This window comes from Amblyomma maculatum, chromosome 3 (assembly GCF_055883805.1).
Source record: "Amblyomma maculatum isolate TAMU_Amacu chromosome 3, ASM5588380v1, whole genome shotgun sequence".
In the NCBI taxonomy this organism is placed as follows: domain Eukaryota; kingdom Metazoa; phylum Arthropoda; class Arachnida; order Ixodida; family Ixodidae; genus Amblyomma; species Amblyomma maculatum.
The window spans coordinates 200,501,731-200,514,769 of record NC_139346.1 but is presented as its reverse complement, the minus strand read 5'-3'; the positions used below and the strand labels follow the sequence as shown (position 1 = coordinate 200,514,769).

General features: G+C 45.2%; 1 protein-coding gene across 1 annotated transcript in view; it reads left to right on the top strand.

Annotated features, from left to right (window-relative positions):
- The first annotated feature begins 1,891 nt into the window (after positions 1-1,891).
- Positions 1,892-13,039, top strand: part of ppk17 (amiloride-sensitive sodium channel pickpocket 17) — a 69,281-nt gene continuing 58,133 nt past the window's right edge. Inside the window, exons 1-6 of the mRNA XM_084597182.1 lie at positions 1,892-2,040; positions 2,474-2,719; positions 4,001-4,061; positions 5,859-5,989; positions 8,850-8,956; positions 12,289-12,446. Coding sequence (XP_084453308.1) covers positions 1,892-2,040; positions 2,474-2,719; positions 4,001-4,061; positions 5,859-5,989; positions 8,850-8,956; positions 12,289-12,446 — 852 coding nt within the window. The remainder of the gene's footprint in view (positions 2,041-2,473; positions 2,720-4,000; positions 4,062-5,858; positions 5,990-8,849; positions 8,957-12,288; positions 12,447-13,039) is intronic.

Here is a 13,039-nt window from a genome sequence, read left to right as displayed (position 1 = left end):
CACGCGCCATCTGTTGGGGCAGCAGCCTACGCAAATCATGGAGGTACTGGGCCCGTATTCCGAGTTTGCGTCATTATCGAAGTGTCGCTATCTCACATGACCTCGAGTCATCTGATTGGTCGAAACGTCGGAACTAGATGTTGCCACTGAGGAACCGGAAGAGGGTGCAACATCATTTTCCAACGTTTCCACCAATTAGGTGCACTCGAAAGCGGGGAGATAGCGACACTCACGATAACGATGCAAACTCGGAATGCGGGCCCCGGTCATTAGAATTGGCGGGTTAGAAATGGCAGCATGCACTTTGCAACTCGTCTAATTAATACTACTGAAATTCTAATCTCTCTCATTACACACATAGACTCATAGCGTACATTCGTAAGATGCCACCTTCCATGTAAGACCAAACGAGACATACACATCCCGCATGTTCCCAAAGGGTTCAAGCGTTTCTTGAGTGGCTTAGTTGGTAGCATGCCTGGCTCGTTACAGAATGGCTGCGGTTTCAAATCATGCTAAAGTTGTTGAATTCTTCCTTAAGCGAAGTGAATTCCCTTAATGAAATTAAATATTTTTTCAGGCTATGTGGTGACCTTAAATCCGTATTACATATCTTCTTTGAATCACTTTCATTACCTGTGTGACGTCATGTTTGACAAGAGCGTTGAGGGGTGCACGAAGTTCTAGCACAAGTTCATGTGGCTGTGACGTGAAGTGACGTGAAGTCGACGATACAGGATTATTGGCTCACGGCAAACTACGCCGACGGTGATGACGCCGGATTTCCCGCAACACGCTATCGCGTAAAATGTTTTATCCCCCATATTTGGGTACGTAACAATCGCTGTTGATCGAGCGCTATTAAGGCACTATCTTTCATATTGTCACGGGAGAGATCCACACAAGAGTATCTTTTACTACTTCAAGATCAATGGTAGTTCATCTCACACCCTCAGCGTAACCGTCGTCAGGAAGACCAAGTCACTTCATCTTCCACTAGCTCACTATCAGCATGCACCTTCTCCGCAAAAGAGTCATCCCGGCGCCTCGTTCTATATGTGGGCAAAGGGCGTGAATGATACGGCTTGAGGCGCGTCACATGCTGATGCTGGTGCTACGGATAACTCCGCGTACAGATGTGCTATTTCGTATGTGACGTCGGTGACAGGGCGCAAATTAAGGTAAGGGCCTGTGTAGCATGTAGCGCGGCAGAAGTTTTACACACAAGCCCACTGGGTGGTATGTGAGCCAGAGCAGAACGAGAGATCTTCGAGCGTCGGGCACATCACGTTGGCGACTGTTACGGCATTTCTTTGGGGCCTCGGAGATCCGCCATCATCGTAGGCAATGACATCAAGAGCGTAACTACCAGTGGCATCGGCTGCAGATAGTGAAGTGTCGAAGGGCAGTGTCGGTTGTCGTCCAAATAGAAGATAGAGAGTGCCCAGCGATCACTGTAAACAAAATCGTACCGTTTTTATATCTGTAACACACCCTCTGGGAAGGGTGCATCAGTCCCTTAATACACCCTTCCTGGATGGTGGTGGTTATTACCACGAAAATTCTCAGAGTGCGATTTTGTTTACAGTGTTGTCATGACGGGTAGAGTGACAGGCTTAAGCCACAAATGGCAGGATAACGCATCTATCCCCGTTGCCGTCGCGTACATGCATGTATAGCATGTTAACGAGGTTGCCGTGAAAACTTTTCGTGAGGCCTTTAATCTTGATAGGTTGGAGTGAATTTATGGCGGACAGAACACGAACGAAGAATTTCATCAAGCAATCCGCAGCGACCACGATCTGTGAATAGTAGATGGGAATTGGCACCATAATGGAGAATCGCGTCGTGTGCCAGGAAATCTGCGACGTCTGTAGCGCAGCTGGTCGGGATGGCGCGGGTAATGGCATGTAGCACAATCGGTGCGGACGGTGATTCATTTGTTACTCAAGATCTAGACCGCAAAGGGTTCAAGCAAGTCGATGCCAACATGGCTAAATGCGCGAGTCGGGATGGCAAGTGCCTGCAAATGCCCGGAAGGTAAAACGGAGGGCTTTCTTCAGATGTTGACAGAGTTCGCAGCCAGCCTCGTAGAGCTGAACGATGGACAAGAGGGCGGATGTCTTTTTGACGCGCAGCATTAATCGGCTCATGCGTGGAGCAGGGGCAGTAGAATAAAAATCTGCGCAAAAATCATGTTAAACCATTCTAAGGCTCGTATAACTCGTTAAAAAATGCAACAGTAGCGAAACAGAACCACTTAATGCTTACGCATTCACAGCGCATAAGAGGACTCAAATGCCCAAGGTATTTACGTCAGTATCACCTCACTTCCGCTGGCTCACTATCAGCGTGTAACTCTATAGGTAACAATATGTAGCCTGTAACGACGCCTCAGCCGGCTTGAGTGCTCATCCGCGTATAAAGATAAGCTCAAATGCCTGTAGAAAACCGGCATACATGCAAAACGCAGAACACCAATCAGCTTTCGTCTGGCAAAGAACATGTTCATTGGCAGTGGGGGTGGTGGCGGTCGCAGGTGGCGGCTGGTGTTCCGCATGCTCCGGCTAGTAAGCGGCACGCTGATGGTATCCGGCTTGCTGTACCAGGCCACCGGCACGCTGGTGTCCTTCCTGAAGCACCCCACTGTGGTGGACGTTCTCATCGAAAGCACGCAGACGTTACGCTTCCCGGGAATCTCCGTCTGCGTCACCAACTGGTATAACGACGAACTAGCTCCCCAATTCCCCAATTTACAGACACCGTATATCCCTATCGGAAATCCCACCACATAATCACCATAAAACACCATGAAACCACCGTCTTTTGTGTGGTGGGTTTAAGGATTTTTAAAGTGGAAAAATAGTGGCCGTGGTTATTTTTAGTGGTCATTCTCGACCACCATAAAGCACTCACCATGTACACCGAAAATAACCATGGCCACCATTTTCCACTCTAAACACCATAAGCCTGACTTGGTGGCGTATGTGAGGTATTAATTACATCAGTCACCAATAATAGACTTCCTAGTGCATGCGCTTCGACAGCGGTCCTGATTAGACGTGGACTACAAAGAGCAGTCTCTTTTCATGAGTGACATTTTACTGACTGACTGACTTTTCTAATCGCACTACTTAATTCATACACAATATTAATTAATATAACTTATTACGATAATAAATTTAACAAATAAAAAATAAATAATATTAACTTTATTTGACATATCCCATTATTTATATACGTAATTAGTAATAAATTTATATTTATTTATCAAGAAATGTACACTACATTAATAATTGTTTAATAATAATAATAATTATTATACTGCTAAATAATTTCTTAATAATCACTATAATATTTATAACACATTAGGAATGTAATTGATAAATTATTCATAAATAAATTAGCCAATTAGTGGGTGTTCGTTGAGTCGAGAGGTTGGAGGTGATGCTGAGAGGGTGCACGAGATAAAGCGCACGAAGCGAGAATAAAATCACCACGTGTCGGTTGTATGAAAGCAGTGTATACGCCGATCGGATGCTTTACCGCCCTGGTCTGAAGTTAAAGATTTGCCCCACATGCACAAATCATTCGAGGGAAGAAAGCACAGCAAGAATGTGCTCAAGAATATGTAGTAAACATAACAAGGCCGGGCAGGCAGTTATAAAGGTGTGGTAAACCTAATCTCGTGAATTTTTTCCCCCTTTATTCCAGCGTGGCTTAACATTTCGATATAGTTTTATCATGTTGAGTGAGTAAGCTTCCTTTCTTGGTTTAAATTTCAGAAAGGCATGTTATTGAGGGGCTGCACAGCACGAATTACGTGGACATTAGTCACCGCGTGTGGTGTAAAAGTTCCCACTTCAAGAACAAAATCTCGGTTCAATTAATGCCTTATTGTTCTATTTGAAGCAGTATGTGCACCTGTACTTCGTACCCTCTGCTGACATCTTGGAGACGTCAGTGACACTGAGATACCGTGCATTGTGCATTCTATTAGGATCGAGAAGGACAAGCTGTGCCGACGATATCCGATGTTCTGCAACCTCACCGCGGACAAGGTGAGTCCACAACCGACGATTGCCCCGCAGGGTCGGGAGGCACCACTGTCTCCCTGTGGCGAAATGAAATGGCGCACTAACGGTATCGCTTGCCGGTGGACGCTTCAGCAGCGTTGTGACGGGAGGAATGATTCAGAGAAAAGAAGAAAGAGAGAAAGAGATACCGTAATGAATGGTTTCATAATAGAGAGTTTTAGCTTACCGTGATCCGCGATCCGCTACTGGGATCCGCCACTGCACGTTCCACTGCGCATGCCCAGACCCCCCTTGCTGCTGACAGATGGCGCCACATACTGGATGTCGGCACAAAGACCTGCCGCGTCGGGACTAATCAGCTTGACCGGCCCCGCCCACGCGCGGTAGAGAGCCACGGTGGCGGATCGCGGATCACGGTAAGCTAAATCTCTCTAATATTTCAGGTTACCTGATGACTCCACCCGCGATACTTTACTAATACGAGCGAAGTCTCTTTCCTCAGCCCCAACACTACAGCCTACCCGGAGACATTCAACGCACTGACAGTGCACCACGCACACGTGTTTGCGTTTTATCTCCATCGAAACGTGGCCGCCGCTGACGGTATTGAACCCGCGTCCTCAGTCGTGCGCCGAATCGTTATGCCGTGAGGAAAATGACAGAGGAAGTGAAAATTGTAGAAGTAGGAATAATTACGCTGAGTGCCATCCATGGATAGTCTTGAGCAATATCTGTATATTCCACTAACACCGTCGTCTGGACAGAAATACACATGTGCTGGGCTACACCGTCGTCTGGACAGAAATACACATGTGCTGGGCTGCAGGCCTCATCAAGGCAGATTGGAAAATTTTATCTACGGTACAGCTTCTCTCTTCTTGGCTCTTTGCTTAAGAGAACAGAGGTTATTCACTCGAACTGGCAGTGGATGCGCATTGCTTCGGTATGGCTGCGGCAGAGGATACATGTCTTTCGCAGATTGTTTAAAAGCAGGAATAAATTGACCGACGATTGAGATACTCGATAGCGCTAAACTTAAGCGCAGCTGTTGAGGTATTTGAACCACCGGCTACTGCATATGAATCACGCAGTGCCGAACGGCGGCGGTGCGCCTCTGCTCCGATTAGAGAGATTTAGCTTACCGTGATCCGCGATCCGCCACCGTGGCTCTCTACCGCGCGTGGGCGGAGGGGTCAAGCTGATTGGCCCCGACGCGGCAGGTCTGTGTGCAGACATCCAGTATGTGGCGCCATCTGTCGGCGTCAAGGGGGGTCTGGGCATGCGCAGTGGAACGCGCGGTGGCGGATCGCGGATCACGGTAAGCTAAAACTCTCTATTGCCGCCACAGAGGGAGCATGACAGATTCCGCCTTTCTTGCCCTACCCTCCTCCTCCACCTTTCCTCTCGCTTAACCCCCTTTCCGCGTTCCTCTTCATGCTTACCTCAAACCTTCACCCTGCGCCTTACTCCTGCCTCATCTTCCTCCTTGTTCTTTTTTTATTTTCGTTGTCATCGTACTTTCATCCTTTGCTGCACTCCTCTTTCGCTGCGCCGGATACGACGCCAAGGCGCGCCGAGGCTGACCCCTCTCAACACATTAACGGACGCCTAGAAGCCGCGGTTTAAAAAGTGTGATAAGCGAACTGTTAAAAATTTTGCCCCATAACCAGCCAACCGTTTTCTACTGGTCAGCACAGCGCACGCTTACGTTGTCAATGGAAAGACATCGCCACCATTGAGGATATACTCTGCAGGACAGTAAAAATGCTATTAAACAAGTGCACCGTTTCCTGGCAATTCAGTGACATATTCCTTGCGCAGATACCGGCTCTTCGTCGAGTGCTAGACCAGGACGGCAACCTGGGTGACATAGCGCTAGATGCCACCGACGTCATCCAGACAACCATCGAGGATCCGACGCTCTACTACTACAAGTTCATTCTGGAGGACAAGTATGCATGCCACAGCATACGCGCCACGGCCTAATGTGCACCCCGCCTTGTACTACTCTACTTGACCACACACACAAAAAAAGGAGAAATGATTAAAGACTGTAAGAGTGGAGAGGTCGGCTTAAAGAACGGGTCTCAAGACTGCTACGTCACTCAAGTGTAGATGGGATTCAGATGGATAGAGAAGGAAGAGATAGAGCAGCTAAGGACAAATCCTGATGCTTAGAAAAAGAGGTCGAGAAATGTTAGGAAGGAATTAATAAGTCGAGAGGTAGCTAAGTGTAAAGAGAGATGAAATATGGGTAGATGAAGAGAGATGGTTACGGGGCAGGAAAAATAAAAAGTTGATAGAGATCGAGAGTGTAGACGGGAGGTGGTGATCTCATTATACAATGATATGCATGCAACGTCGGAGACGATGCATACTTCCACGCACACATGGGTTAGTGTGCTAAAGGCGCACTACACGCGTGCGTGCACGAGCACATCATGCACATCACATCGTGCACCTCCAAAACGATGCAGACTAAGTTCTAGCTAAGCTTATGAATAAAGGGGGAAAGAGAAATGAGGCTACGCACCTTCAATAAAACAAGTACATATATGGTTGAGGAAGCAGTTTGTCATAATAGGACGGTGGAAATCTGGGAAAGTTTGTTCACAGTTATGAAAGAGCCTAAGTAAAAAAACAAAACAAAAAAAAAAGCACGCAGCGACTACTGGACCAACCACTGAGCTTGAATGAAGAACGGGCATCCCACCGAAAGGCAAGCAAAGCGTGAGTTGCGAAGCCATCGTGGCAAATTGAAAACGTCAAAGACGACAAAGAATGATGAGCTTTTTGAAGCGTCTATCATTAGAATGCATGAAAATGAATTTATTAACATAAAATTGGCGAACTAGCTAGTTTCGTGTTTTTCTTTCCTTTTGTCCATCATTTTTATTGACTGGTGTTTCTTCTATAACTACTCACAAGCGCTGCTTTGGCGGCACTGCACATAATAAATGAAACAGCGCATTTGTTTCTGAATTCCTAAATCTGATAATATTCTCCCCTACTTGTATGTGTTTTAAAAAGGGAGAGGTCAAATTTAAGGCTCAATTCAGTTCGCTTTTCTATAATTTCTCGTGAATGGAATTCGGGTTAAATTGTTCAAACCAACTCGTGCAACAATGCTCAGCGTCCAGCCGATCTCTTAAGCGTGCAGTCTCTGGAAATTATTATATGCGAACGACGCATTCAGCGGGCAGGGCTGTGCAGCTGAAGAGCTTCTGAATATCCTGGGCTCCGATTTTTCACGGTAACTAAGCAGCGACAAGCGTATTCTGTAATTCGAAAAGCATTAGTGCTATGGCTATTCCACGCTGTAAATACCAGCAGCGGAAAAATTGTAAAAACTTCATTGAAGTAGAGAACCGTGTACACTTGAAATTGAGACGGTGCATTAAAGAGCACCTACGGGAACACAATTGGTCACTGAGAAACGACACTTGTTCACACCTGCCGGCATACATTAATGAAAGCGGGAAGGAAAATAATGGCAAAAAGAAAGGCCACCCACCTTCCCCAACGAAAAAAAAAAATAACAAACGGCAGTTTAGCTTATTTAAGCATGGACATACATTAAGAACTAAAATTTAGCATTCGTTTGGCTGTGTTTTGCTTCTTTCATCTCTGCTTTTCCAAGTCTTGCCATGCTTAGTTAAGCATTTAACGGGCGCTTTAGGCATCCTCTAGAATGAAAGAGGCTTATTAAGGTCTTACTGCAACATTTAGATGAAGACGACGACATCCGAAGCGCAACGTGAAATACTCACAGCTTGTCACATGAAGAAACCGGCTGCCGAGATGGCGCAATGGTCTATGGCAGTACCCAGTGAAGCCAATATCTTTGTCTCTGCCTGTTTCGAAACCCGCTGGTGGCGTGTTTCTTTCCGAGCGCTTGGTCAAATGAGGCTTCAGAGCCACCCCGGTGAGATCCAAGAATGCGAGTAGTAATTATTCTGCGTTCAATACAAACGTGCCATTCAAAGCTTTGAGAGACTAGCATCCTGCGCAATAGCATTCTCACGCTAGCAACGGATCTGGTTGAGACCTACCATATTAGGAAGTACGGGGTGCATGGGTCAGTAGACCGTCTGTGACCATTTATAATAATGATTTCGCTTTTCTAGATATTCTGAAAACGACTGCACCTCCCCCACACCCCTCTCTCCTTTTTTTTTTTCGTTTCTGATTTATTGCCATTGCAGGTGCCATTGTATATAATCGTCCTTTCTCCTTTTGGATGCATTTTTTTTTTCGAATAAAGCAGTTTCAAGTTGACACCCTTGACCTGTTTTCTTCGTCCTTCACTGTGTGATCTTTGTTTGCACTAAAATAACCCTGTTAATAAAACCTTCATGTTACCTACAACCAGTTAAAAATCTTCAAGAGTCTCCTCACCGCACAAACCAATCTTGTGGCAGCGCCCTAATATTTCCTTGCTAATGGAGAAGAAAGTTGGCTTCTTCACAACATGAGAATATATGTAGCAAAGCATGCTTTACAGGCGCTTGCAAAATTGACGAATGAATGGATCTTCGTCGAAAGAGACAGTTTGCTTACTTATGGAAGTTTATAATTGAGCCAACTTTGGCAACTTATCAATCTCCCGCTCTGACCGAGAACCTCCAAACCCACTAACCTATTGGAAATGCGTTGATTATTTATGGCGGTACCCCACTCATAAATTACTGCGTTTGAAGAACTCTACATGGTACGCCGCTTTAAATTCGGTTTCGGCAGATTTGCAGAAGAGAGAAATAGAGAGGCAAGTCAAGTGCTGTTACGTTTGTGCATCTCCGCTATTCTCCGCAGGCAGATCGTGCAGTCCTTCTCACGGTTGCCCAAGTACATGTGCTACACGCTAAACTGGAGAGGGAACCAGGAAATGGCCGCCTACCACGAATACCCACCACTATTCGGTGAGTGCATTCTAACAGACTGAATGAATGCAGTGACGGGTAGCGTTCATGAGTCATTTCACTGGTTAGGACACCGATCCTTTACATCCAAGCTATAGCTTCGCCTTTTTTAACAATCCGAAGGGAGTGTGAGAACTGCATACCCCAGTGCGGAATGCGCTCGTGCAAGAAAATGGAGAGAGGCGGATATGATCACTGCAGTTAGAGAACATGCATTCACTGATAATCTTAGGGCAAATTTATTTATATACTTATTTATTTATTTATCTATTTATTTACCTGTTCATTTTTATTTATTTACTTCTTTTACAGTACCGTCAGCCTTGTTATCAGGCCTTAGGCGGGGGTGGACAGTTCAGACAAAAAAAAAAAAAAAAAACAGTAAACAAGATACTGGACGCTGAAGGATAAACCAGAACAAAAACACAGGAGAATATTTACATCATGGAGGTCATTTGACGGGAAGAGGCAAACGTATCTTATGGTTTGGGTGCAAGTGCGCAGAGGAATGATAAAACCGTTGGGTAATCAATAACGTCAGCGGGTAACGCATTCCATTCACAAATCTTATGTGGAAACAATGGTTTGGTTTTTGATATTTAACGTCCCAAAGCGACTCAGGCTATGAGAGGCGCAGTAGTGGTAGGCTCCCAAAATTTCGACCACCTGGGGTTCTTTAAAATGCACTGACATAGCACAGAACACAGGCTCCTAGATTCTCGCCTCCATTGAAAACTGGCCGCCGTGGCCAGGATTCGATCCCGCATCCTTGGGCACAGTAGTCGAGCGCCCAAATCGCTGCACCACCTTGGCGGAGAAGAAAAGATGTTTGAATGCGTTGGCCCTGCACGACAAACTGGAGCATTTTTTGGTGTGACATTTTTTTTTTTTTTTTTTTTTTTGTTGGGGGGGGGGGGGGGGGGGGAGGGGGAGCAGTGGTTCTCAAGTTTAATGATAGTAACTTGTGTATGTGTGGATCCCAGACAATCATGGTGTACTCTAGGACTGGTTGGATAAACGTTTTGTAGGCCAAAATTTTAATTTCAGTTGAAGCGTTTCCTAACGAAGGTCTTAAAAAGCTAAGTTTCTTCATTGATTTATTATAAATGTGTGTTAGGTTTCATTCCACCTAAGATCTGATGTGATTATTACTCCCAAGTACTTGTAATTGGAAACGACAAATAAGCACTGGTTGTTAACTGTATACCAAATGTTACGGGGTCCTTTCTGCGTGTTACCGTCAATGCAACAGTTATGAGATTATGAGATTAATAATTAATGCTATTTCGAGCACCAAGCTTCTATTTTAGATAGGTAAGTGTTTAAAACTGGCTGATCGTTTGAATTATGTATTTTATGAAACAGAACGCAATCTTCTGCGAAAAGCTTGATCTTGATGCGTATGTCAGTGAGGATATCGTTCATTAATATCGGAAAGAAGAGCGGACCAAATTATGAGCCTTGTGGAATGTCTGAGTGTACGTTTTCGGAGGTAGAAGCTGCATCAATCACTTGAACATACTGTTTCCGTAAAGACAGGTATGCCTGAATCCAGTTAATTAAGGTGCTGTTCATTAGAATAGGTTAGTTTCAGCAATGATAGGTTTCGCTTATCAAAAGATGCTCCTAAATCATGCACTGTTTCTATGAGCTGAGTTATGGTCGATAACCCTCGCCTAAACCCATGTTGCGTTGCATCAATCAATGCGTTGTCATTTAGAAAGGAGGGTTTGCGTCTGAATATTTTGTTTTCGAGCAATTTAGCACACGTGGAAGTAAAGAAATTGACCTAAACGATGTGAGGAGGCACGAAATTTCTGTTTTTGGCGGGGGTACGACTTTTGCGTACTTCCGCGCTTGACAGCGATTTTTTGAACGGTAATTACCTCGAACACCACTCGGCGTACCAGAAAAGAAATGCGTTTAGAATTCCATCAGTTCCAGATGCTTTTTGGCGTCTATATTGAGCAAAAGTGCTTGCGCACCTTCCTGAGTAATCGTGGGGTCACCAGTTGGCAGAATGTGTTCATAACCTGCGAAATGTGGGCTGATACAGTTATCGTGAGTAAGCACCGAACAGAAGTGCTGATCTAGCGCATCTGCGACATCTGCACTGTCAGTTATAAAGTTATCGCCGATGAATAGTTTTGGCGCAATTTTCGTTTTAGGCGATATATGCTGCCGGAACTTCACCAGTGAAGAGATGAGAAAGTTTTTTCGCGTTATTTTATGAAAGTAATCTTTCGCTTTCTTATTTTTTCAGCTAATAATACACGTAAGCCAAACAACCTGTTACTCGTGGAAATAGTCGGGCATTGCTTGCGTTGTTTTCTTGTTTTTTGTTTAACTTCTGTTTTAAGCGCACGATTTCTTTTGTTACCCAAGGATTCCGTTCCCGCAGCACTTTTTTTTTTTTTTTGCTTCTAGGACTAAAAATTTTGCACACATTCTAAAACAAGGGGGCAGTTGGGGCAATTTCATAAAATATGTAATCCCGAAGCTAGAGCTCAGTGAAAAAGCACATGCTGGATGGGGTGCCTGAGTAGTGTATATAAGGTTCTTGTTTATGCTAGCTAGATGAAGACGCCCTCATTCCCTGGCTAGTGTCTCTCGGCGGTGCCTTTCCAAACCGCAAGAATTAACCAGTTTAACCACTGCTGCTTGTATGGATGGTGATCTGTACTAATGTCCGCGCCTCGCATATGTTCTGTACTCCGATGTCGGAGGTATGGATTTTTATGGTTTTATGGCTGAGTCCCTACACTGCATGATTTTTATTAGCAGCCTGCAACATGAAAATTCGAAAAGTAATCCTCTCGGAAGGCTACTGGGCCTAGTTACGTGCCCGCCAGGGAATACTCGTTTGAAGAACATTCGAATGTTGCAATCGACTCGAAGAAATATAACTTGCCGCATGTATTGTTTTGGTTTGGAGGGCCTCAGACGCCGTCTACGTGCATGATTGTTCTTTTTATTTTTTGTAGTTGATTTATGAAAAACTGGTAAGGGCACCAAATCTTACGACTGCATCAAAACATCGAAGCATATTTAAGGACCGAGAAATGACAAGATGTTAAAGGGTACGATCATCGGATGCTTACAAAAAACCCTGTTCTCCCCGACTCTGTGTCTTGATGTCGGCAAATGAACAACGCAGGCTGATCGCTTCTCCCGCCTGCTATTGGTCCACGGCAATTATTCACATGCTTCGTTTATCATCCGGCTTCCTCGTCAAAAATCCTTCATTTTTTTCTGCGCCGGTCGAAATAGTATATTCGTAATGCAAGAGGCGGATTTCGCTGATCCAAACGTGTTTCGGGGGGCGCGTGTAGACTTTAGCATGTTCATCACGTGGAAGATCAGCCGGCTGGTTTCGCTGGACCGCTACGTGGCTGACGTGGGTTTCCACCACGTGGACAGCCTGGACGCCGGAGCCAAGCACACCGTCATCCTTGAGCCCAATGGCAACTACGAGTACAGCATCGAGCAGGTATGCATCACGCAGCTAGGCATACAGGAACTATAGGTTTAGGGTGTAGAATAGTAGGTGATACATAACTAAATTGCAAAATCGCAACAGGGCTGAAAAAAAAAGCTAGTATATATGTATGTGTGTCGGTACGTCTCAGTATTATGCTGCGTAGTTTAGTTTCGGCCTATGAGAACTTGCACGCCATTAATCATTGGATTGGATTGGAACTGAGAGCGCTGCGCGCGATGGCGATGGAATGCACTCGCAGCTACCACCTCCTATCAGGATCGAATATGCGCGCGAGCTTGCGTCGACTCCCTTGTACTCGAATGTTCTAAGCCTCTTTGTACGCCGGTGTATGCACCGGTGTGCACCAGTGTGATATCACGTGCACTGCTCACGTGCGCTGATCTATGTGCGGCCTCGGGAGAACGACTTATATGCATTCTGCAGCAATTCGAGACCAAAATCCAGGGAGACTTCGAAGTGCCTTTTGAAAGATCATTAGATAAAGAAAGCACGTAAGATGTCATTGCGCTGAAGGCTCGAAATAGTGCATAGTCATATTAACAGAAAGTTACGAAAACTAAGAGTAAATAATGAGTTGTATA